This window comes from Microtus oregoni, unplaced genomic scaffold, assembly GCF_018167655.1.
Source record: "Microtus oregoni isolate MIOR12 unplaced genomic scaffold, Mior012 000006F_ref0000085, whole genome shotgun sequence".
Taxonomy (NCBI): Eukaryota; Metazoa; Chordata; class Mammalia; order Rodentia; family Cricetidae; genus Microtus; species Microtus oregoni.
The window spans coordinates 51,424,138-51,450,493 of NW_024543065.1; the positions used below are offsets into that span (position 1 = coordinate 51,424,138).

At 50.7% G+C, this 26,356-nt stretch overlaps 1 protein-coding gene across 2 annotated transcripts in view; it reads left to right on the top strand.

Annotated features, from left to right (window-relative positions):
• Window positions 1-4,103: 4,103 nt before the first annotated feature.
• Eml2 (EMAP like 2) overlaps window positions 4,104-26,356 on the top strand; it is a 30,355-nt gene continuing 8,102 nt past the window's right edge. The window contains exons 1-14 of one of the 2 annotated variants that reach the window (XM_041653834.1): window positions 4,104-4,401; window positions 6,792-7,010; window positions 7,102-7,225; window positions 7,329-7,433; window positions 9,466-9,494; window positions 9,988-10,117; window positions 12,880-13,029; window positions 14,256-14,325; window positions 14,408-14,518; window positions 18,045-18,140; window positions 19,299-19,433; window positions 21,321-21,420; window positions 24,348-24,502; window positions 24,605-24,730. In XM_041653834.1, the coding sequence (XP_041509768.1) occupies window positions 4,254-4,401; window positions 6,792-7,010; window positions 7,102-7,225; window positions 7,329-7,433; window positions 9,466-9,494; window positions 9,988-10,117; window positions 12,880-13,029; window positions 14,256-14,325; window positions 14,408-14,518; window positions 18,045-18,140; window positions 19,299-19,433; window positions 21,321-21,420; window positions 24,348-24,502; window positions 24,605-24,730 (1,698 nt within the window). In that variant the 5' untranslated portion in view covers window positions 4,104-4,253. Of the gene's footprint in view, window positions 4,402-6,791; window positions 7,011-7,101; window positions 7,226-7,328; window positions 7,434-8,929; window positions 8,992-9,465; window positions 9,495-9,987; window positions 10,118-12,879; window positions 13,030-14,255; window positions 14,326-14,407; window positions 14,519-18,044; window positions 18,141-19,298; window positions 19,434-21,320; window positions 21,421-24,347; window positions 24,503-24,604; window positions 24,731-26,356 lie in introns of those variants that run through there. The other variant, XM_041653835.1, reaches the window with a different exon arrangement.

The following is a 26,356-nucleotide window of genomic DNA, read 5'->3' on the forward strand; positions in this document are numbered from 1 at the left end:
TATCCCGTACTGCCCCCTGGTGGCGGTGGTCGAGGCTGGGCTGTCCCTACAAGCATGGACGTGGAAACCTGGGCTGAGGGTGTAGTCCAGACCAAACTTCCCAGAAGAAGAGGCAGGAGGATTTGTAGATTCTATATTCCGTATTCTAGATGAAGACTCCCAGAGAGGGGAAGCCTCAGGAAAAGAGCTCATGTACATTGCCAGAGAGTGCCCCTGACAGCCAGTTTCAAAATGTAATTTCCAGACTGTGAGAAAGCACATGCTCACCTGGAGAAGAAATTAAAAAAATAAAAATATTCTATCTACCCCACCTGCCTCCTCCAGCGCAGCGACCCCCTCCCAAGCCTGGCAAGGTCCTTGACATCTCCCTGTGAAAGCACTTAGGAGAGAACAAGCTCCATTAGCTGTACCCAGACCCAGCACACGGAACACTTCACACCCAAACGCTCATCCAAACTGCTCTTCTCTTCTGGGAAATGGATCTCCCTTCCTCCGCCATAACCTACCAACCTCAGTTCCAGGCCTTACTCCATCCTCTATGCCCAGGATTTGCTCCCCTCCCCCACAACATGGAGCCCAAAATTCAAACTCTCCTAGGCCCCCAAAGTGCCCTTTCAAGAGGACCATACCCATTAACACAGTACGGTCAGTCTTATTCCATTGTGTTTTGTTGTTTTTAAAGTTTCTATTGTATTTATTTATTTAGGTTTTTTTCAAGAAAGGATTTCAAGAAGTCTTGGCTGTCCTGGAACTCACTCTGTAGACTAGGCCGGCCTCAAACTCAGAGATCTGCCTGCCTCTGCCTCCCGAGTGCTGGGATTAAAGGTGTGCACCTCCACCGCCCAACTTATTTATTATTCTTAATTATGTGTGTATGTGTTTAAGCATGTGCTCCAAAAGTCCAAAGGTGTCAGACCCTTATAGACCTGGGGTTAACAGGGGGTTCTGAGGCAGCTGCTATGGATGCTGAGAGTCACACTCAGGTCCTCTAGGAGAGCAACAATTGCTCTTAACCTCTGAACCATTTCTGTAGCCCCTCGTTATTTTTGGCTTTCTCCTAAGACTAAGTCAAAGATAAAATCTTCCTTAACAGATTTTTTTTTTCTGCCCAGAAATCATTCAACTATGGGCACAAAAACTTCCTTTTTGTCACTTGTGTCTCTTATCACTCTCAAAGAGAAGGTCCTTGGTGCACAGACTCTAAGCCAGGCTGGCCCTCCCTTCCTAGGTACCTCCCTAGCACTTACCAGGACCGGAAATTGTCTTGCCAGCTCTGAGCCTGCTTCTTCAAGGTGTAAAATGGAGATGATCGTGACCAATGAGTGAGAGTCTGACAGGTGACTGCATGGCACCTGCTGGCCGTTATATACTGTGTGTGTGGTGTATAGTTAGTACTAAGGATGTGTGCGTGTGTGTGTGCGTGTGTGCGTGTGTGCATGTGTGTGTGTGCATATGCGTGTGTGTGCATGCGCGTGTGTGTGTGCATGTGCGTGTGTGTGTGCATGTGCGTGTGTGTGCGTGTGTGAGTGTGCGTGCGTGTGTGCATGCGTGTGTGTGCATGTGTGTGTGCGTGTGCATGTGTGTGCATGTGTGCATGTGTGTGTGCATGTGCGTGTGTGTGTATGTGTGTGTGTGCGTGTGCATGTGTGTGCATGTGTGCATGTGTGTGTGCATGTGCGTGCATGTGTGTATGTGCATGTGTGCGTGTGTGCATGTGTGTGTGCATGCATGTGTGCATGTGCGTGTGTGCATGTGTGCATGTGTGTGTGCATGTGTGCGTGCATGCGTGTGTGTGTGCATGCGTGTGTGTGCATGTGTGTGTGCATGCGTGTGTGTGCATGTGCGTGTGAGTGTGTGTGTGCATGTGCGTGTGTGTGCATGTGCATGTGTGTGCATGTGCGTTTGTGTGCATGTGTGTGTGTGCGTGTGTGCATGTGTGTGTGCATGTGCATGTGTGTGCATGTGCGTGTGTGCGTGCATGTGTGTGTGCATGTGTGCGTGTGTGCATGTGTGTGTGCGCGTGCGTGTGTGTGTGCATGTGTGGTGTTGGGACTCAAACCTGGGGCATCAAACTTGCTAGGCAAGGCAGGGTCTCTACCACTGAGCCACACCCCAGCCCCTCACTGGGGGATTATTTTGGATTTTTTTTTTTTGGTTTTTTTCGAGACAGGGTTTCTCTGTAGCATTGGTTCCCGTCCCAGAACTAGCTCTTGTAGACCAGGCTGGCCTCGAACTTCCAGAGATACGCCTGCCTCTGCCTCCTTGAGTGCTGGGATTAAAGGAGTGCACCACCACTGCCTGGCCTTCACTGGGGGATTTTATGCTGTTGCTGTGTGGATGAGTCATGCCTCCAGCCCTTAGTCTTTAGAGGCAGTCTCTTTATGTAGCCTGGGCTCATCTTGGACTTGTGATCCTCCTCCAGAGCGCTGGGGTCATAGGTGTGTGCCATCATACCCGACACTTAGGAAGCATGTTGAATGAGGGAAGGAGGTTGGCATGACTATATACATCACCTGAAACTGAGGCTCAGGTTCACACAATCGGAATGTGGCAGACATGTACCCAAATATTAATAAATCTGGTTCCTAAAGCTTGCTGTGTGCCCAGAAGTGAATCCCCTTCTGCTCTCAGCCTTCCTCCTCTTCGCGGCATCTGGGCTCCACTAGGAAAGGACCTTGCTGTTGAGCCTGAGGACCTTGCCCGATGACCTGAGTTCAGTTCTGACTCCAACACCCACATGTCTACGCGCACACAGTGAATAAGTGTACACATCAAGAACAAAAATATTGTCTGGAGGTTGGATCTTGTGGTATATGCCTGGAATCTCAACACTGGAGTGGTTGGTGGTTGGAGACAGGAATATGAGACTCATTGGAGCTTGTAGAAACTCGAACTCAACAGAGAGCCACCTGCCTTTTCCTCCCAAGGGCTGGTATTAAAGGCATGCATCACCACCAGTAGCCAGGCTGAGCTCCCAATCCCCCCTCCTCGTCTTAAAACAAAACAAAACCAGAAGTGAAGGGGCAGCACAGGCCTGTAACCCCCAGAATTTGGGAAGTGGAGACAGGAGAATAAAGATAAAGCGTTCAAAATTGGCCTACATGAGGCTACACAAGACCCTGACTCAAAAAAGCCACAAAAGCCGGGCATGGTGGGGAGGGTTTTGCTAAGTAAACACTTGAGAAGCTGGAGTGGAGGCAAGCCTGGGCTACCTACATAAGGGGGCAGCCTGTCCTCGCTCATATATACAAAACAACAAAACAATGCCAATTGAACCCCGTGGTCTGGGTCATGACTTGGAAAAGGCGATCCCATCTTCTTTAAATCTATTGTAAGGTTTTGTACCCCCTCCTTCTCTCCTAGCTCCGCAGTTTCCGAGACTGCTCTGGACTGACACCGCCAGCTGGTCCCGGACTTTACAACTGGGTCTCTGTCAAAATACGGACTGGATAAATCGTTGGTGGGAGACTAGGACTGTAGGGGCGGAGCTAAGGGCCTCGGTGGCTGAAGTGGAAAGAAAAGTTCGGAAGGGGCTAATCGACTTGAGGGGAGGGAATCTAAATTCTGGGGGCGGAGCTCACCCTACCAGAGAGTCTGGTCCAAGTTTCTGGTCCTTGGATGTTCAGGGGGTGTGGCTAATTGTTCTAGGGGCGGGAATAGAACTTTGGCTGCTTCTTGATTTGGGGGTGGAGCTAATAGCCGTTGGGGGCGGGTCTAGATCTAATAAACAAGGAAAGAGGACCTGGCTAGGATACAAGCTCAGGTTATAGGATAACCTGTCATATTTGAGATTTCAATGTCAGGCTCTGGTCGTGCGAGGGGACTTATGGGAAATCGGATAAAAGATTTCAGGGAGGCTTTCGGGAATAGAGGAGTGTCTTCTTTTACCTCATCCTCCTTCCAGAACTGGGGGCGACACTTCGGGATGCAAAGCAGGAAAGACCCTGCCCCTTCAAGCCCACCCGCATCCCTATTGGCGGAGGAGCCTGCGCGACAGACTCTTATTGGCTCCTAACGGGAGAGAAGGGGGAGTGTAGAGAGAATACACTCCGGTTGTGGGAGGGGCCAGACAGTACCTAGGGGGACCCGGACGCAGCCAATCCTGACCTGAAGACTGTTGGGGGGGGGCTGACAGAGCAATCTCTCGACCCCCTTTCTGGGCATCCTAGGGGATGACCCCAGTGCCAGGCTCAGAGCCGGCCGCCTGATGCTGGGTGGGCCGAGCTGGGGATGCTGGAACGAAGGGCGTTGCTATGGCAACGGGAGGCAGGGCCTGGGGGGGGGACCGGGCCCGAGCTGGGGCTGCGGGGGCCGGCGGTGGCTGTGGCGGGGCAATGGCGGAGCGCGGCCCGGCCTTCTGCGGCCTCTACGACACGTCCTCGCTGCTGCAATACTGCAACGGTGAGAGCCCCCTTCTCAGTTCAGACCTTGGCCCCACCCAGGGTTGGACCTAAGGCTTCCTTCCCCAACCCTTTTTTTTCCAAGTCCTTATCTCCTCCCTTGTGGGAGATTCCTCCTTTCTCCCTGTCAACAGACTCCTGACCCCAGAACAAGGTCCTCCATCTCCAAAGCCAGGATCCTGCTCCTCCCACCCCCACCCCAACATACACCTGCTCCGAAGGTAGCTAGACAGAGAGAAGGGGAAAGATCCTGGAGGTGCCTATGTCGGGAAGGAGAGTAGGCCTGCGGTGGGGAATCAACTGAACCTGGAACTCTTTCTGCTCCTCAACCTTCTGGGACCCTCTGTGTTCGGGTATAGCAGGGGGAAACGCTGACTTGAGGTCTGGCCATGGGACCAGTAAAGCGCCAGAGGACTCTCTGTCCACTATTTCCCCCAACGTCAGTGCTGCCCCTCCCACCCATGAAGAATCCTTTTTCCCTAGACAAATGTGTATGCCACCTGAAGGGCCATTTTGGTGTTAGGGGAGCTGGGCTGCAGGAGTGGGGAAATGAGAGAAATGAAAAGTGGGTGCTGGTCTCTGGGTCAGGGCAACAACCAAGAGCTTGAGTCATGGGGTGGGACCATCAGACCAAGAAAGGCCTCAGATCCAAGCTGGCCACTCAGGGTCACTGTGCTCCCATGTCAATCATCTCGGAGTTTGGAGGTCACCCCTCCCCCCAGGAACACACCCTTGGCTAGGGACCCCTAGAGCTGGCAGAGGACCTAGAAATGTTCATTTCACCCCCCTCTGCCGTCTAAAGGTTAAGGATGATAGGGTCTCTGAGGCGGGATCAAGTTTGGGTTTTGCCCCTGATAGAAAAAGAAAAACTGTGTCCTGAACAAGTGACTGGGACCTTCCAGGCTCCGTTGCAGAAGCAGAGACCACTAAAGTCATCAGAGTGGAGGAGGGTGGGGGTGGGAACAGTAGCTACCATGTTTAATGGTTCATCTTATCTGGGATTTTTCTGTGGGAAACACGGTAAGTGCAGAGCCCAGCTCTCGTGTATTTTCAATTGTAATCCTATTTATGGTAGGTAGAAAATGGGCTCAGCATAAGGTTGTTCGATGGCTCCCACCCCTTACTGACTGTGTGTATGGCCTTTAGCTTGTCTCTTATTCCACCTTTTTCAGTTTCTTTCTTTGCAAGGATCGCCACGGGACCCTAGAACTTCCTGATAGGGGTCTCAAGTCTCTGCAGGCCCTTTCACTCCGACCTGGAGAGCCCCCTCTCCCATATTCCCTCCGAAGGTCCAGACACAGGACCTACGAAGCACTGGATGGGTGGGGGTAGGGGACAGAGTGGCAAGGCCACTGGGCAGGCGATTGGACCACGGAAGGAGTAGGAGGGGAGGGTCAGGAGTCTGCAGTGCAGGAGTCCAACGGACAGGCGGGGCTGGCCTAAGGGACACAGGACTCGGGATGGCAAGTGCGACCTCCGAGCCGGGTTACTGTTCCTGCTACCACCTTTACTTGGAAGGGGCTGGAAGCCAGGATCTCCTAGATTCTCTCAGTAATGAGTCTGGGTAGGAGTGGTCCAGGAGGGAGGCAGAGGAGGGCCGCCCGCCTAGAATCCCCCTCCCTGGTGGGAGGAAGGACGGGAGGGGTAAATGATGAGGGAGTCATTTAAACTGCAGCAATGGGTTGAAAAGGAGAAGGGGAACTAAATCTGGGTAGGGGTACAGAGGTAACATAAAGTGGGGGAGGGGTTGGAGGACAGAAACTCTGGGCTGGGGAAAGAGATCGTGTGTCATCTCTGCCCTGCAATCCCCATGTCGGCCGCCAGGGGTCACAGAAGGTCTGTCTTTATGGCTTTTTGGAGGGTCGAACTCCTTGGAGAGGGGAGAAAAGGGAAGAGAACACCACAGGACCTTTTGGCTTGAAAGTCTTGGATACAGCGAGAAAATGTTGGTACCCGTGACAGAATATTGATATTCGTCAGAGAACGTCGGGGGCGCGTTCTAGAACGTTGTCACGGGGAGTGGGTTGATGTCATCTTAAAGTGCTGATATGACTTAAAGATATTTAGCATCTTAGTCACAGAATCTCAAAACCAAAGTGAGGCCCTGGGATTGGTGGACTCTGCCTGAGGAAAAGGGACTTCCCCCAAGGTCGCATGGCCAGGGCACTGTGGCAGAGAGAGGAGGTGGGGATTTCCTTCCTCCTTGCCGGAACCCTCTTCGTGGGCCCATCTCCAAGCATCCCCATCGAACCCAGGTTGCAGGAAAGTCAGAGAGCTTGGCTGGTCCTGACAGTCCCTGAAAAACGGAACGGACGCTCCTGGTCCTTGAAGGCCCCCACACCATCTTCCCCCGGGTGGTCCCCTGCAACCCGTATCTCCTCCGCTTTCTAGATGATAATCTGTCCGGCACCAGTGGCATGGAGGTGGACGACCGCGTGTCGGCGCTGGAGCAGCGGCTGCAGCTGCAAGAAGACGAGCTGGCGGTCCTAAAGGCGGCGCTGGCGGACGCGCTGCGTCGCCTGCGGGCGTGCGAAGAACAAGGCGCGGCGCTGCGCGCGAGGGGCACCCCGAAGGGCAGGGCGCCCCCACGTTTGGGCACCACCGCCTCGGGTATCCTGGTCGGGGTGGAGGGTGTGACGAGGAGGGCTGGAGGCACGACCTCACGCTCATCATCTTCCGTGCTCTAACCCCATCACTCCAGTGTGTCAACTCCTGAAAGGCCTTCCCACCAGGACTCCCCTCAATGGCTCCGGACCCCCGCGTCGCGTGGGTGGCTATGCCACCTCTCCATCTTCCCCCAAGAAGGAGGCAAGCTCTGGGCGCAGGTAAGGCAAGAAAAGCAGGTCTCTGGCCTCCTCTCAGACTTTGCTGGAGAACGCTACACAATCATCGCGGACTCTGCCCTCATCACTCTGGTCTTTTCCGCAGCAGTCGCCGCTACTTGTCGCCTGAGCGCCTGGCCTCTGTGCGTCGCGAGGATCCCCGTAGTCGAACCACATCTTCCAGCAGTAACTGTAGCGCCAAAAAAGAAGGGTAAGTTCAAAGGTGGGGCGTCAACTTAAGACAAGCAAGAGAATAAGCGCATGGGGAATTAACGCCAGGCCACGATGTTATAACCTAGAGTGGGGTGAGCCTGTTCGCAAGGTGGGAGTGCAGTACTGGGGTAGCCTGGTCAAAAAGGAAAGCCTGGAGGGGTGGAACTAATATTGGGAGCCCAGTCAGCATTGGGAAACGGAACTGGAACCTAAGAAGGCCTGCGTGGTCTATGGGTCGATAGAGGAAGCTAGGGAGGAGCCAGGCGCATGGGTGTGGCTATTAAGATAAAAGAAAGTTCCCTTTGATTCTCAGGGTGGAGTCAGGGCTCAAGACTCAGAGTTTCTGTGGGGAGTGTAAAAATCAGAAGTAGGGGCGTGGTTGGAATTTGGGTGTGTTAGTGGAGTTAGCGTGGTAGAATCGAAATCTAGAGTGGGGGACAGAAGGGAACCCTACTTGGGTAGAAGCTACCTTGTATAAGTGGGTGTGGCTTAGGATTGGGCGGGGCTGTAAGTGGGCGTGGTCCAACCTTATGGCGGTAGCTTGGAGAACTTGGGGATAGCTTGGAGCGGGTCCTGTGAAATTGATGGAATCAGAATGCCTAATGAGACCCCCCAAAAAATGAGGTGGGACAGCTATCTGTTATTAATTAAGAGGGAAGCCAGGAGTGGCCATGGTTTAAGCTTGTAAATTACAGCAGAGGCTGAGGCAAGGGGAGTGCCCGACTTTCAAAGCCAGACTGGGTTACACGATTATATTGTGCATTCAGTCCAGCCTGGATTACAATGAAACCCAGTCTCAAATTTATAAATAAATAAATAAATAAATAAACTTCAAGAGGGGTCATGACTCTGATCTCAGGACTTGGTAAGAGACGGGAGGATCAGGGTTCATAGTCATACTCGGCTACTTACCGAATTTGAGGCCAGCCTGGGCTACTTGAGACCTTCTCTTAATAGAGACAGACACGGACAAAGTCAGAGCCAGTCCAGGACTAACGGGTGGGTGGGCATGGGTGGTCAGGTAGCTAGGGGCGGAGTCAAGGTGTAAGGGTGGAACCATGGCACAGCTGGAGTGGCCAGGACTTGAGAGTAGACTACAGCAAGTCTGAAGCAGGTTTCAAGTCGTCTGAAATAACAATAAACACGCCCTGGGTCAGACACTTGGGTATTTTAGCCACTATCAACCTCTCAATCGCACTGGGAAGTGGTTTTTCTATTCCCGTTTTTTGAAACGAGGAAACCGTTGTTTTAGAGGTTGGGCAACTAGTTCATACTTCTAGAAAGAGGGGAGATCTGAGCCCAGGCAAGCGCGTCTCTGAGTCTATGTGGTCAGCCTTCACCCACCCTTCACCCTACCCAAAGGGCTTGGTGTCTGGACTCCGTGGGCCGGGCTATTGGACCGGGTGGCACCTGGCGCCTGCAGGGGTCCGCTGCGGGGGGCGGGGCAGGGGCGGTGGCGCCGGCGCCTCCCAGGGCCGGAAGCGGCGGGGCCGGTCCCGGCTCCACCTCCGACCCGAAACTCCGCCAGCCGCCGCCATGAGTAGTTTTGGAGCTGGGTGAGACCCTCTCGTAGCCCCCCCTCCTCCCTCCTACTGTCCTTTCTCTCCTCTGGCAGAGGAGGTGGAGACACGCCCCTTCCTCTGAACAATTCTTTGCTTTCCTGACTGCTTGAAGTTTGGGGTGCTGGGGGAGGGAGGCGAGGGACGCTGGGAGCATTTTGCCTCCTGGGAGGGAGGGTCTCTAGTGACCACAGTCTTCCAGGATCGCGAGCCTGCCGCTTCGTACTGTGTGACCCTTGGCGGTCTCTGCCTCTCTGGGCCTGTGTCTTAGGCTCTTCAAGCTCTAACGAGCAAAGCACAGGGCCTGCAGAGAGGTAGCGCTCCGCTCCTGACTCGCCTGGTTATTCGTTGGAGACCCGCAGAGCCAAGGGGTTTGAGGGGTACTTCCTCTCCTATCTTATCTGCCTGCTAAAACACCCATTTTCTTCCCTCCCCTCTCTCTCTTTTTTTCCCTGCATCTTTTCCTGACAGGAAAACCAAAGAAGTTATCTTCAGCATGGGTGAGTGGGGAGGGTGGGCGTGGTTTCCCTGACTGTAGCCTGCCGAAGACCTGGGGTCCTGGCTACTGGGCCTTTGCCTGCCTGGCTTCATTTTATCCACCAGTTAAAAAGAAAAAGAAAGAGAGAGAGAAAGGAAGAGAGAAGGGGGTGGGGAAAGGGGGCAGAGGGAGGGAGGTGTGGTCAAAGCCAGGAACCCAGCATTTGGGAGGCTGAAGGCGTTTTGGACTTGAAGGAAGGCTAGCTCGGGCTACATAAAGAGATCCTGTCTATATATAATGAACTGGCTGCGGCGGCTCACACTTGTAATCCCAGCACTTGGGAATCTGAGGCAGAAGGATCACCTTGAGTTCCAGGCCAGCCTGGGCTACACAGAGAATTCCAGGCCAGCTGTAGAGACCCTGTCTCAAATAACAATAACGACCTTAGTAACGTTCTTGGAGTGGGGACAGGCCTAGGGCTGGGAGGAACCTGACCTCTGAGGCTGTCTTGGCAGAGGAGGGGTCTGTGAAGATGTTTCTGAGAGGCCGCCCGGTGCCCATGCTGATCCCAGACGAGGTGGCACCCGCCTATAGCCTGGACACCCGCTCTGAGCTGCCCTCGAGCCGCCTAAGGCTAGACTGGGTGTATCCTTTGGCTATGCTGTCTGCCCTCTTGGAAGACAGTAAATCTCAGTGAGGGACTTTCGGGAAAGAGGGGCCTGAGGGCAGGGGTCTCTCAGGCCCGTTTGGGGGAGGTGGGATCAGCTCAGGGAGCCCAGAGAGAGAAACAGAATGGCTGCAATGACCTCTGTGAGTTACTCATCCGGGGAATATTTGGCACTTGCTTGTGAGGTAGGTTGTTGAACTCCCTGTTAGTCAAGGACGATCCTTAGCACTTGATCTTCCCTGCCTGCACCTTCCAAGACCTGGGACTGCAGGGTAAGAGCGCATCACCGCACCGGGCTCTTGGGTATCAATCAGATAGATGTCAGCCACCGTGATCAGTTTCCCTGTGGATGGTCTTCACAGATCTCAGCTTAGGAGTGGAGAGTTGGGGGCTGGGGCACATGGGGTAGCCCTGGAACTCTCTCTGTAGACCAGGCCGGCCTTGAACTCACAGAGATCCTCCTGCCTCTGCCTCCTGAGTGTTGGGATTAAAGGCGTGCGCCATCACCGCTCAGCTATAAAAAATATTTCTATGAGAAGTTTTCGGTGGTGGAGGGCTATCATATCAGGGAGTCACAGTTCTCAAAAAAAAAAAAAAACAAAAACAAAAAAAAAAAACAAAGGCTGAGAATCCAACACCCAGGAACCAGCCAGAGAAGAATTAAAGGAAAAACCTTCCAGACTAAGAATGCCATGGGTATAATGACTGGGTGGCCGCAGTGAATTTGAACCGCTTGGGAAACAGAAAACAGCCTTAGGGGGTGAGCTGGAACTGTCTGTCCTGCTTCTGGCTGACTGTGACCGTGGAGAAGTCACCTTCCTCCCTGTGCCTCAGTTGGTTGTTTCCTCTGAAGACTGTATTTTTTGACCTTAGGATCCCAGGACTGTGGGATTATGGGTAAGAGGCAGGGCTTGGGAGGCTGCATTTTAGATGGTTTGTTGGATAAAGCTCTTGTTTCACAAGCATGAGGACTGAAGTTCTGATCCTCTGCACACTCATAAATGCCGGGTGGGCATGGTGGTAGCCTGTGATCATGAGGTAGAGTCATGATTGTAGGGGCAAGCAGGCTAGCTAGCTGGAACTAAACTCTGGATTCAGTTAGAGTCCCTGCCTGAATGAAAATGAGAGTGACTGAGGAAAACATCCAAAGTTAAATCAGACAGCCACAGATGTACACACACATTTATGCATACCTGCACACACTCATGCAGACATGTGTGCATACAACACACATATACAGGCAAGAACATTTTTTAGAGATGCTGGCTCTATAGTTCAAGAACCACGCATAGAGATGGATAGAACTCAGGTAAGTGCTATACAAGCCACTGAGCCACGCCCCAGCCCCTCACTGGGGGATTCTAGGCAGGGGCTCTACCTCCTAGTCTCTCACTCATGGAGTCAAGGTAAGGTAGTTTATCTCTAGGTAAGTTTATCTCTTGCCTTAGCCTTCTAAGTGCTAGAATTACAGGTGTAATCCACACAGCCAGCTCTCTCTTCTCATAAGGCACTGTTACTAGGTTTAGGGCCTATGCATATCATGTGGGATGACTTCATCCTGAGATCCTAATCACATTTGTAAAAATCCATATTTCATCCATGATTGCCACAATTGATGGGGAGGGTCAAGTTGGGGACCTAGCAAAGCGTGGTGACTTTAGACTGTAATTGCAACCCTGAGGAAGTTGAGACAGCAGGATTGCTGCCAGCTGAAAGGCTAATCTGTGCTACTTTGTAGAATAGTGTTTACAAGCAAAGGGGGCTGTGGAGAGAACTCAGTTAGAAAGTGCTTGGTGTGCAAGCGTGGAGACTCGAGTTCCATCCACAGCACCACAGAAAGATGAGACATGCTTGTGGCTACAGTCCCAGCACTGGGTGGGGTAGAGACAGGAAGATTCCCTGGGGCTTGCTGGCCAGCCAGTCTAGCTGAATCTGTGAACTCCAAGTCCCACAAGAGACACTTGTGTCAAATGAAGGTGAAAAAATAAATATAAAGGTGGGAAGCAGCTGGGGAACACACCCAACCTCTAACCTCTACAGCTCGGGAGTACACCCAACCTCTACGCTCTACAGCTGGGGATCACACCCAACCTCCTCTACAGCTGGGGAGCACACCCAACCTCTAGCCTCTATAGCTGGGGATCACACCCAACCTCCTCTACAGCTGGGGAGCACACCCAACCTCTAGCCTCTACAGCTGGAGATCACACCCAACCTCCTCTACAGCTGGGGAGCACACCCAACCTCTACCCTCTACAGCTGGGGAGCACACCCAACCTCTACCCTCTACAGCTGGGGAGCACACCCAACCTCTACCCTCTACAGCTGGGGAGCACACCCAACCTCTACCCTCTACAGCTGGGGAGCACACCCAACCTCTACCCTCTACAGCTGGGGAGCACACCCAACCTCTACCCTCTACAGCTGGGGAGCACACCCAACCTCTACCCTCTACAGCTGGGGAACACACCCAACCTCTACCCTCTACAGCTGGGGAGCACACCCAACCTCTACCCTCTACAGCTGGGGAGCACACCCAACCTCTACCCTCTACAGCTTTCTACGGTTGTGAATGTAAGCTCATATACAAACACACAAATGGGAACTTATATTTTGGGAACACCATAGTTCACCCTGCAGAGGTGGGGTGGAGACAGGAAAACATTCCAGTGGCCTTATGACTCCCAGGAAGCCAAGAGGTACGGAACAGGTTCCTTAACCCAGCCCTGGGCGTCTGCAGCTATGGCTACCGAGGCCGGGACTGCAGGGCTAACCTTTACCTCCTGCCCACCGGGGAGGTGGTGTACTTTGTGGCTTCCGTGGCTGTGCTGTACAGTGTGGAAGAGCAGAGACAACGACACTACCTGGGGCACAACGACGACATCAAATGGTGAGTTAGGGAAGAACCCAGGCTTGGGCGTTGATCCAATCTGTACCTCCTGGGGCTCTTTCCACATGGCTGCCAACGTGGAGTGTGGAGCAGTGCCAGCTCTGCACAATGAGAGCACCTGCTACCCCGGGTGGAATCTAGTGGGAAAATAAGCGTATATAGTGTTTTTTTTTTAATGTGCATTGGTGTTTTGTCTGCATGTATGTCTGTGTGAGGGTGTCAGATCCCCTGGGACATTAAAGTTACAGATAGTTGTGAGCTGCCATGTGGATACTGGGAATTGAACCCAGGTCCCCTGGAAGAGCAGCCGGTGCCCTGAACCACTGTGTCATCTCTCCAGTCCCTTTGGTATTTATCTTTTTTGTTTTTTAAGTGTGTACGTGTGTGTATGTGCCTGTTTGTATGCACACCATGTTTGTGTAATGTCCCCATAGTTTATCCGTAGTTACAACAGGTTATCAGCTGCTCAGTGTGGGTGCTATAAGCCAAATCCAGGTCCTCTGGGAGAACAGCAAGTGCCCTTCCACTGAGTTCTCTCTCTAGCACATGAGCTTTTATTTTCTCTATTGTGGCAGGGTCTCTACTTAGCCCAGGCTGGCCTGGAACCTGCGGTGTAGCCAAAGCTGGCCTTGAACTCATGACTCTCCTGCCTCAGCCTCCCTAGTGCCAGGATTGTATAACATACCTGACAGTTGTATCAGATAGACTGATGCCCTCACCCAGTGTTCCAAGTTTTTGCTTCTTTGAAGAAAGTGACCCAGCATTTCAGGTATTTCCGTGTTGGGATTTAATGTTTTCTTAGGCACTGTTTTTAGGACGTGCCTGAGCTGGGTGGAGTCAGGAAGGTCAGAAGTTCCACGGCATTCTCAGCTGTGCAGCCAGTTGGCAGCTTGGGCTTCAGCAGACACTGTTTCAATAAATAAAAGAAAGATTTTTTTTTCTTTCTTTTTTTTTTTTTTTTTGGTTTTCCAGACAGGGTTTCTCTGTGTAGTCCTGGTTGTCCTGGAACTCACTCTGTAGGCCAGGCTGGTCTCAGACTCAGAGATCCTCCTGCTCCTGCCTCCTGAGTGCTGGGATTAAAGACTTGTGCCACCATGTTTGGGTAAACATTTTTACAATTCATGTTTGTCGAGCAAACAGCTTAACCTGCTGAGGAAGGCTCACTGCCCCTGTGAGTTTTTCCCTCCCCATTGCTGAATGTTCTTCCTCTGTTTCTCTGCCCCCAGTCTGGCTGTCCACCCGGATATGGTCACCATTGCCACAGGACAGGTGGCAGGCACCACAAAGGAAGGCAAGGTATCTGTAGGGCATAGGCACTGCACAGAGGGACTAATGGAAACTAGCCCCCCCAGAGTAACTGCGCTTCTCCTTTCTGCAGCCTCTGCCACCCCATGTTCGTGTCTGGGACTCAGTTTCCCTGTCTACCCTCCATGTCCTCGGCCTGGGGGTGTTCGACAGAGCTGTGTGCTGTGTGGCCTTCTCCAAATCCGTAAGTCTTTGGCCTACTCCCTTCAGAAAGCACTTTCCTATGGGGGGAGACTATACCTCATTATGACATCACAATGAGGTCATACACTCCTTCCAGTTCCAGGCCTTGGAGCCTCAGGCCTATGACCCAGAGCCCAGCATGTGGCACAGTACACCGGAATCACAGCACACCCTTCTCCATTGGCTGACTCCCGTTGGGTTATTTTTGCCTGAGCATTCTGAAAGGTTCCTTATCTCTCAAGGTTTCAATCCCAGCACTGAGGGCCTTGCACCATCCACCTCCCCCATCAAAGCAGAAGTTAAAGTAATCTTCCTGGGATTTGTGGAGCACTCGGTGTTGATACAACTGCCCTCCTCTTCCATTCCCATGATTGATTGGGTTTTTTTTTTTTAAATGATAATTTTATTTGAAAGTGTTGCAGGTGGATTGGGAAAAACAAAAATTCTACTCCCCAAAGATAGTTTAAGAAACACTGGGTTTGGCCGGGCAGTGGTGGGTCACGCCTTTAATCCCAGCACTCGGGAGGCAGAGGCAGGTGGATCTCTGGGAGTTCGAGGCCAGCCTGGTCTACAAGAGCTAGTGTACGGGCACCAAAGCTACAGAGCAACCCTGTCTCGGAAAAAAAAAAACACACTGGGTTTGTGGGGTACATGTTCATGATCCCCACAGTGTGGAGAACAAGGCAGGAGGAGCCTTGGCTATGTGAGACTTTGTCTCAAAACCACAGCTCAGTTGGGTGTGGTAGGATATGCCTTTAATATTGGCCTTCTTAGGAGGCAGAAACTGAAGGATTGCTGTGAGTTCAGGCAAACCTTGATTATATATCCTGTTCCAGGCTAGCCAGGCTGCACAGTGAAACCCTGTCTCAAAACACAACAACAAAATATCAGGCTAATCTATTTCTTTTTAAATTTTTGTTTGTTTGTTTGTTTTTTTGTTTTTCGAGACAGGGTTTCTCTGTGGTTTTGGAGCCTGTCCTGGAACTAGCTCTTGTAGACCAGGCTGGTCTCGAACTCCCAGAGATCCGCCTGCCTCTGCCTCCCAAGTGCTGGGATTAAAGGCGTGCGCCACCACCGCCCGGCTTCTATTTCTTTTTATTATTGTCATTTTATTATGATGATAATTATTTTGAGACAGGGTCTCCCTATTGTAGCTCTGGCTGCTCTGAAACTCATTGTGTAGACCAGGCTGGCCTTGAACTCACAGAGATCTGCCTGCCTCTGCCTCCTAAGTGCCTGGCTTTGTATTTTTTAAATGATTTATTTTTGGTTGTTCTCACCTATGTGTGGGTACCTGCATCCATATCCAGGAAAAAGCACAGATGCCCTGGAGCCGGAGTTACAGGCTGTTGTGAGCCATCTAACATGGGTGCTGGGGATCGAACCTGGGTCCTCTGGAAGAGCAGCAAGCACTCTGAACCATTGAGCGTCTCTCTAACCCCCGGTTTTGCTTTTATTTTTAAAGTTAGCATGTAAAATAATGAGCCCGCTCTGATATTTTCAATGTCTATGTCACTGTGTCTAGCCCACGCTCAATTGCCTAGGACCTGTGGCTATCCTTCCCAAATCAACTTTATATTATCTTTTTTCAAACACTTTTATTTATTGCGAGTGTGCTGGCACATGTACATACACCCAGTGCCCCAGCATTCCCGTGGAGATCAAGAAAAACTGCTGGGAATTTCTTCTTTCCTCCTGCCATGAGGGTCGTCCCAGGGGTGGAACTTAGGTCAGGCTTGGCGGCTGGCACCATTACCCACTGAGCCAGCTTGCCAGCCCCACCCATCCAAGTCCGACAGCCAACTTTGATAATGGCTGGATTTCATGTACATAAAAAGCCATTCCAGGGATGGGGGTGTGGTCTAGCGGCAGAGCACTTGCCAAGCCCGCACACTGCCCTGAATTCCATTTCCAGCACCAAATGGGGAGGGGAAGAAAAAGCAATGAAAAAAAAAAAATCACTCAGGAGGCAGAGGCACTGCCTGGCTACATAGCAAGCCGGAGGGAAGACCTGTTTCAGCATCCCTCATTCTGTGATAGTGCAGAGTAGATGGGGTCAACAAGAATTCTAAGTGTGGGAGCTGGAGAGGTGGCTCAGTGGTTAAGAGCACTGACTGCTCTTTCAAAAGTCTCTAGTTCAACTCCAAGCAGCTACATAATGGCTCACAACCATCTGTAATGGGATCAGATTCCTTCTTCTGGTGGGCATGAAAACAGAACACTCATATACATAAATAAATGAATATCCAAGTCTTTTTTTAAAAAAGAAAAATTTAAATGTATTTATTCACTTTGTGTTTGTGGTATGTACATGTGCACCGCATGTGTGGAGGTCAGAAGACAGCTCACAGAAGTCAGTTCTCTCCTTCCATCTATGAGTCCTGGGGATTGAACTCAGATCGTCAGGGTTGGCAGCAAACACTCTTACTTACTGAGCCATCTCACCAGCTCATATCCTGCGCAATCAAGTGAGACCCTTTGTCAAGCAAAGATGGATGGGGGCTGGGGTGTGGCTCAGTGGTAGAGCCCTGCCTAGAATCCCCCAATGAGGGGCTAGGGCGTGGCTCAGTGGTAGAGCCCCTGCCTAGGATCCCCCAATGAGGGGCTGGGGCGTGGCTCAGTGGTAGAGCCCCTGCCTTGTGTATGGCAGGTTCCATCCCCGCTATCATACAAAAAAAGATTTATTGTTTTGGATTTTTCAAGACAGGATCTCTGTGTAGCTCTGGCTGTCCTGGAACTCACTCTATAGACTATTTCTGACCTTGAACTTAGAGATCCACCTGCCTCTGCCTCCTGAGTGCTGTGCCACCACCACCCAGCTAAAATATTATTCTTTTTTTTTTTTTTTTTAAGATTTATTTATTTATTATGTATACAACATTCCTTCCATGTATGTTTGTATGCCAGAAGAGGGCACCAGATCTCTTTATAGATGGTTGTGAGCCACCATGTGGTTGCTGGGAATTGAACTCAGGACCTCTGGAAGAGCAGTCAGTGCTCTTAACCTCTGAGCCATCTCTCCAGCCCCTAAAATATTATTCTTATGTAGGGTAAAAATACTTTACTAGTGTTATCTTACTTTCATCTCCGCGTACTGTGATAAAATAGCCTGAGCAAAGCCACTTAACAGACAAAGGGAAGGTGAGGAACTAGGAGCTCGAAGCTGCTGGCGTTGCTCCCACGGTCCGGAGTGGAGAGCAGTGAGTTCAAGTATGCACTCATGCTGGTGCCCAGCTCACTTTTTCCACAGTTCAGATTCCCCTGCCTAGGGAACACTGCTGCCCACAGTGGGTGGTTCCTCCCTTCTCAAGATAACCCAGGTAATGCCCCTCAAACATGCCGGGAGACCAGCCTGATCCAGACAGCTCCTCATTGAGACTGCCTTCCCGGGTGACTCTATCAACACTGACCAACACAAATGTGCCTTATATGTCATGCTTATGAAGGTCTTTGCACAGGCAGCTGGGTGAATGAGCCGGAGTGGGGTGGGGGGAAGGTATCCTAACCCACCCCTCTGTCTTCCACAGAATGGGGGCAACCTGCTCTGTGCAGTGGACGAATCCAACGATCATGTGCTCTCCGTGTGGGACTGGGCCAAGGAGAGCAAGGTGGTGGATAGCAAGGTGAGAAGGCTTGCCTTTCATGTCCCCTCCCTGCGAGTGTCCTCTCAGGACATGCTGGGCCATACGGTTGGGAATCTGCAACTGGACTCATCTTAAATGGGGGCTTTGGTGTCATCTGTTGGATGACCGTGCCGACGGTGACTGCTCTGTGAGCGTTGGGTCCTTCCGGTGGAAAATGAGGTCAACAGTGGTGTCCTCCTCACAGGAGGTCGAAGGCTGGGCATCATGGATGGGGCTCAGCACAAAGTTAGCTGTGGTATGAATCCCAGAATACAGGGGGAAGCTGAGCAAAGAGATCGTGAGTTGGAGTCTAGTCTGGGCTACATACCAAGACCCTGTCCCAAGAAAAAGAGAGATAGCCAGGCATAGTGGCGCATGCCTTTAATTCCAGCACTTGGGAGGCAGGTGGATCTCTGTGAATTCAAGGAAGCCTGGTCTACATAGTGAGTTCCAGCCCAGCCAGGGCTGCATGGTGAGCCTCTGTCTCAAGAGGTGGCGTGAGGTGGCTGGAGAGATGGCTCAGAGAAATAGAGCACTGGCTGCTCTTCCAGAGGTCCTGAGTTCAATTCCCAGCAACCACATGGTGCCTCACAACCATCTGTAATAAGATCTGGTGTCCTCTTCTGTACTGCAGGATACATGAAGGAAGAAACCTATATACATAATAAATAAAAAATCTTTTTAAAAAAAAAGAGGTGGGGTGGGGGTGGGGAGACATGATCAGGAGATAAGATATTTGCCTATAATCACATGCCTGCGCTGAGAGCAGAAAACCGGATTCTAGATGGGGGCCTCTCTTTCAGAAGGATAAGGGATAAGGGGATAAGAGGTGGTGTCAGGAATTAGACTTGTGACCTGGGTTCTAGACATTGCTGTGATGCAGCTGTGTAGCCTTAGGCAAGTGTTTTATGTTCTCTGAACCTCATCTATGAGGGAAGCACTTATGGGCCTCATCTCCCAGAGGACCATGGGGATTAAGTGACTTTTATAAGTGCTCAGCTTAGTGTGTAACACAGACTAGAGGCTCCCAAAGGGCCTGCTGGTATACTCCCTATTCCTGCAAGCGGCCTCACAGGGCAGTCCTATTGGATGGGTAAGGCGTGGTAGTCCTGGTGGCTTTTAAGTCCTCATTCAGAATCTGTCCTGACCCCCTCAAAGTGCTCCAATGAGGCCGTGCTGGTGGCCACCTTCCACCCCACTGATCCCAGCCTGCTCATCACCTGTGGGAAGTCCCACATCTACTTCTGGAGCCTGGAAGGAGGAAGCCTGAGCAAGAGGCAGGGCTTGTTTGAGGTGAGTGCCGGGGATTGGTGGACGGCCAGGCAGGGATACCCAGTGGGATAGACAGTCTGGAGGGCTCCAGGGGTAGCCGTGTGGGGACACTGCCAAACCTGAGTTTCTTCACCCCTCTGAGAGGGGATCCTGGTGAGCTCTGGTGTGTGAGGGTCCAGTGGCTGAGAGCACAGATGCTCTAATGGAGATGCCCACGGCTGGGGAGTCACAGAGAGGAACTGCAGGGAGAGGGGACTCTGCAGATAAAGTGCTTACCATGAGTACATGGGACTGGAGTCCCCAACCAAGTGAGCATGGTGGCACACCTACAGCCCTTGGGAGGGGACAGAGAGGACTCCCAGGGCAAGTTAGCTAGCTAGAGTAGCTGAATCTGTAAACTCCAGGATCAGCAAGAGCTCCTGCTTCAATAGAAATATGTGGAGAGCAATCAAGGAAGACCTCTGACATCAACTCCACATGTACACACGTGCACACACATGTGAGCACACACTGCACACTCACACAGCACAGCAACATGCTTGTGAACACAATAGCACACCCACCCACACATGTGAACACACACACACCGTACAAGCCTGGCAGGATGGCATGTGTTTATAATCCCAGCACTGGGGAGATGAAGACTGGCGGATTCTTGGCCCATTGGTCTGCCAACATCGCCTACTTGGCAAGCCCTGGAGTCCCAGTGAGAGACCATGTCTCAAAAAGACGGTGAGGGGAGCCAGGCTTGATGGATCGCTGGGTCGTCAAACATGCAGAGTGTTCTGGTGGAGACTCAAGTTCCCAGCACCCTTATCAGGAAGCTCCCAGGAATCCAGCGCCCGCTTCTGCAGGCACCTGTACTCACTGGCATGTGCCCACACACATGTGAGCGTGCACACACACACACATAAACACACATACACACACACACACACACACACAATTTTTAGATAATTAAAATACAAATCTAAAGAAAAACAAAGTTACATAGGCAAGATGGCTCAGCAGTTAAAAGTGCTCGCCCCAAAGCCTGACAGTCCCTGGAACATACATCACAGGAGAGAACTGACTCCCACTGTTGTCCTGCGACCTCCACAAGTACATGCTGGCTGGCACAGTGTGTCCATACATACACCCATTTACCAAATAATCGTATAGAATAAATAAAAAGCATAATGAGATTTTTTTTTCAAAACCAAAACATACCAGGTGTGATGTCAACACTCCTTTAAACCCTGCGTCCTGGCACCTGGAGGCAGAGGCAGTTAGATCTGTATGAGTTCAAGGCCGTCCAGGACTACATAGTACAACTCTGTGTATAAAAAAGAAACAAACAAAAATAAATAAATAAATAAATAAATAAAAGGGCAAACTGGAGAGATGGCTCAGAGGTTAAGAGCACTGATTGCTCTTCCAGAGAACCTGGGTTCAATTCCCAGCACCCACATGACAGTTCACAACTGTCTGTAACTCCAAGATCTGACACCCTTATACAGACATGCACACAGACAAAACACCAATGCAAATAAAATAAAAATAAATAAATCATTTAAAACAAAAAAGAAAAAGAGCCAGGCGGTGGTGGTGTACATTTTTGATCCCAGCACTTGGGCGGCAGAGGCAGGCGGATCTCTGTGAGTTCAAGGCCCGGACTACAGAGCAAGTTCCAGGACAGGCTGCAAAGCTACAGAGAAACCCTGTCTTGAACAACTGATAATGATGATGATGATGATGATGATGATAATAATAATAATAATAATAATAATAGAAGCAAAAAGCAAGGTGAATGGCTTCCAAGGACCAACAACATTGTTGTCCTCCAGCCTTCGTATGAATGTGCGTGTATACTCACCCAGACATGTCCGGTGACACTGACGCCTCCCCTTCTCTCTTTCCACACTGTAGAAACACGAGAAGCCAAAGTATGTGCTGTGTGTCACCTTCTTGGAAGGTGGCGATGTGGTCACTGGAGACTCTGGGGGGAACATCTACATCTGGGGCAAAGGTCAGTGTCAGTACACTAGTTTGTATTCTCACCTCTGTCTTTTCCAGCACCCCTGGCTGAATCTCCCTTTCTTTAACCACCCTGTGTGGCACGAATGTCAGTAGAGAGTAAATTTCTCCTCCTTTCCTATGTGTGTGTGTGTGTGTGTGTGTGTGTGTGTGTGTGTGTGTGTAAGAGTGTGGAGGCTTGAAATGGCTGTCAAGAATCATCCTTAGCCACCCTTCTACCGTATTCATTGAGGCAGGTTTCTCAATCAAACTCAGAGCTCATCGATATAACCAGTCTCACTAGGAAGCTTACTCTTGGATCCTCTGTCTCACTCCTCCAAGACTGGGCATTTGAATTCTGGTTATAAAACTTGCACGGCCAGCACTATAACCATAGAGCTATCATTCTAGCCCCACTCTAGGTTAAATTCTCTTTTCTTCTTCTTTTTAAAATTATTTATTTGGGGACTAGAGAGGTGGCTCAGTGGTTAAGAGCACATACTGGAGCCAGGAGGCACCACAGTGGCGCATGTCTTTAATCCCAGCACTCCAGAGGCAGAGGCAGGTGGAGCTCTGTGAGTTTGAGGCCAGCCTGGGCTACAAAGTGAATTCTAGGACAGCCAGAACAGTTACACAGAGCCTGATTTAAAAACCAAAAGAGAAAAACAACACATACTGCTCTTCCACAGGACATAAGTTTAACACCCAACACCCATCAGGTGACTAGCAATCTCCTGTAACTCTTGCTCTGGGGATCCAACTCCTCTGGCTTCTGCAGCCATTTGCACTCATGTGTGCATGCCTAAGCATGCATACACGCATGCACACACACGCAGAGTTAAAAAATAAAAATAAATCTAAAAATTCTTTTTTTTTTAAAAAAAATATTTATTTATTTATTTATTATGTATACAATATTCTGTCTGTGTGTATGTCTGCAGGCCAGAAGAGGGCATCAGACCTCATTACAGATGGTTGTGAGCCACCATGTGGTTGCCGGGAATTGAACTCAGGACCTTTGGAAGAGCAGGCAATGCTCTTAACCACTGAGCCATCTCTCCAGCCCCCATAAAAATTCTTAATGATGTATATGAGTGTTGTGCCTGCCTGTATGTGTGTGCACCATGTGCGTGCAGTACTTACCAAGGCCAGAAGAGGGCATCTGATCCTCTGGAACTGGAGTTATGGATAATTGTAAGCCACCATGTTGGTGCTAGGAACTGAACCCAGGTTCTCTGCAAAGGCTACAAGTGCTCTTAATCTCTGAGCCACCTCTCCAGCTCTTAAGATAAATTCTTATTTTGCAGTTCCAGCATCCTTGGCAAGGCTCAGCTCAGGTGTCCCCAACTCTGTAAAGCCATTATTGGTTCCCAAAACCTTATTCTCTGCTGGTTTCATAGTAGCAGCAAAGGCCCAAGTATAAATGTGTGAAATGACTCAGCCACAGCCAGTGTGTTGTGTGAATAATTGGACAGAAGGCTGGGTGGATTTATGTGTATGAATGGAAAAGTGGGGGAGGATAGGTGGATAGTGGGTGGATTTGTGAATGGGTAGATGGGTGATGGACAGGTGGATGAATGGGTGAGTAAATGAGGGATTTGGGAACAGGAGTGGATACATGGATACATAAGGAATGGATACACTGATGCACGGGTGTGTATGTGGGTGAATGAACAGATGTACAACAGATGTCCTTGCCTGGGCATCGAGTCATCCCAGACCCCTATAGTCCCCTCAGCAGCCCTTAATCCCTCCTACTGTACCTATTTTGCAAGAGAAGGTTCTTCCTTGTGCTTGGATAACTTTTCCATCCATTTGTCCAAGGCAACATCAGCTCAACCCTTAGATCCTTAATGAACCATCCCTTCATCCATCCAACCCCTCACTCAGCAGGCTGGAAACCCCATGCAGGATTTCACACGGTCCCAGTGTCCCAGCATGGTGCCAGCCACCTTGTGTCTTCACTGACTGGTGATGACAAGTTTGTCTCTGCCATTGACGTGTGAGCCCTCTAAAAGTGTGATATGAGATTGTCTTGGTCCCGCTGTGTTCCCAGATGAAACTCAGCCCAGTGCAGCTAAACTTTTGTTGGTGGAATGGGTGGATGATGAGCAAAGAGACGGCGGATAGATGGGTGGAAAATGAGTGGATGTTTAAGTGGAGGGAAGGACTGACTGACGGATGGATAGTTTAATGAAAGAAGTGAGTGAATGGATGAACGATAGTAGGGGTGGATGAAATGTTAGATCAGGAGATGGATGAATAGGTGGGTGGATTTGTGAATGTGTAGATGGATGATGGACGGGTGGGAAGTGGATTAATGGAGAGACAGAAGGAGGCGTGGATAGATGGGTTGAATGAGTGGGAAGATGGATGAATGGGTGGATAGATGGACCAATGGATGGATGGATGGATGGATGGATGGATGATATATTGATGAGTGGGTGGGTGAGGTGGTAAATTGATTGATGGATCAATAGATAGATGAGTAGATGAATGAATGGGCGGTGGTGGGTAGAAGGAAGGAAGGATTGGCTGCTGGATCATTAAATAGAAAAGTGTAGATAAATGTATGGGAGGCAGATGAATATGAGGAAGAAAAAAAGGACTGATGGACTAGGAGATGGATGGATGGATGAGTAGACAGATGAATCTGGCAGGAGAACTAATATGTGATGAATGGGGAGAGGACAGGTGGCCGACCATTAGATAGGGGGGAAGCCGTGGAAAGGTATGTGAGTGGATAAACCACAGGATGGATGGGTGAGAGTTCAGACGATTCAGTGGGTAGAGGATAAAGTCCATGGATGGTCGGTGGGCAGAAGAACCAAAAGAAAGACAGATGAGTGAGCAGGTGGCTGCTGGCCTCACAGCTTTAGGTAAGGGTTCAAGAGAGGAACAGCCTTCCCATGCCAACTCCCATGCCCGATCCCCCCACAGGTGGAAACCGCATCACCCAGGAGGTACTGGGAGCCCATGATGGCGGTGTGTTTGGGCTCTGCGCCCTGCGGGACGGGACGCTGGTGTCTGGAGGGGGCCGCGATCGTCGGGTGGTCCTATGGGGTTCGGACTACAGCAAGGTGCAAGAGGTGGAGGTGAGGATGTGGCTGATGGGGGACGACTTCGTAGGATCCTAACCACACACGCCATGCCACTCCACCTCACATGTATCCTATACACACATCTACCCAACTCAGGTCCCGGAGGACTTTGGCCCTGTACGCACTATAGCAGAGGGCCGGGAAGACACACTGTACGTGGGGACCACCCGTAACTCCATCTTGCTTGGCTCGGTGCACACTGGCTTCTCACTGCTTGTCCAGGTGAGTGACTCTCCAGTTCTGTTCCTGCCCCTAAATGTACCTCCTACATCCTCCCTGCCAACACCATCATCACTGTTGCCCCTTGTCTCCATTTCTTCCCCTTCCTCTTCACATCGCTGCCTCATCCCTTTCTCCTTGGCCTGAGAAACCCCATTTCCCTTCCCTTCCATTGTCTTGTTTCACCTTGGACCCAGAACTCCCCAGAAGGGTTACCTGCCTTCTAGAATGGGTCCCTAGCACCCTTGCTGCCAACTAGATTGCCTCTTGCTGATCTGTTTGGGGATAGCATCCTCTCACCTGGTTGATAAGTGTTCTTGCAGATTGTCATATTGTTGTGTTAGTCCTATACCCCTCAGGGGTCCAACTCTTAGAAAGCTTTACCGTGGGCCTGGACTTTATTAATCCTCTCTCCCCTCTCCTCTTTCCTCTCTCCTCCTCCTTTCTCCCCTTCTCTTTCCCCCTCCTCCTTTTTCTTTTCCTCCTCCTTTTCCTTTTCTTTATGTTTTTTTGTTGTGTTTTTAATTTTAATCTTTGAAATTTGGATTTCATGGAGCCCGGGCTGCCCCCCAAACTCACAACAGAGCCAAGTCTGCCCTTGAACCCCTGACCCTCCTACCACTACCTCCCAAGCACTTGGATTACAGGTGTATACCGCCACCCTGGGCTCCAATTTCTTCTTGTAACTCAGATGCCCACTCCTCCCTCCCTGCTGTGCCATACTCAGTTAGAAACCCACCTAGTAGGAGGCAGTATAGCTTAGTAGTTTGGAACTCAGAGTCTGGGACTTGGCTACCTGTAAAGAAATCACAACCCTGTCACTCATCACTGTGTGATACCGGAGCCGTGAATCACCGCTGAGTGCCGCAGAGATGGGGAACATGACTGCATGAGGATTTGCGAGGACCCCGGGTCACTTCACCATAGCATACCATCGAGACTGCTGTTGGAGGCAGAGGAGCTACTCACAGTAGTGAGTCCTAGTGACTCTAGCTCAGTGGTCCCCTTCCCTTACCTGATCCTTGCTGTTTTTTTCCTCTGCACTTCTAGCTGACATCTGTGCTGCTACATTTATATGCTGCTCTGGCCTTGGTTTGGCTGGGGAGGTGGCTCAGCCTGTAAGGTACTTGCCTAGCAAGGGTGCAGATCTGAGCTTCATCTGCAGAACCTGTACTGAAAGCTTGGTGTGGTAATGTGTGCATGTAATCCCAGCATGGAGGAGGCAGAGGCAGAAGGAGTGGACAAATTCCCAAGGATGACCGTACCCCAAAAGATAGGGGAAAGCAAGGCCAGCAGGATTTCTTTCTATTGTTGTTGTTATTAATGTGTGTGGATCTTTGCCTGTGTGTGCTTGTGTCCCACATGTGTGTAGTGCTTGCATTGGCCAGAAGAGGGCATCAGATCCCTTGGAGCTGGAGCTTCAGGTGGTGTAGATGCTAAGAATAAAACCAGGGTCCCCTGAACAGCCAGTACTCTTAACCACTGAGCCCTCCCTCCAGCCCCAGAATTTTTCCATCATTGATTTGTGGGTTGGGTCTCACTGAGTATCTGTGCTAGCCTAGTAGTTGCTGTATAACAAGCGTAGCTTTGAACATCTGGCAGTCTTCCTGCTGGGCTTACAAGTGTGTG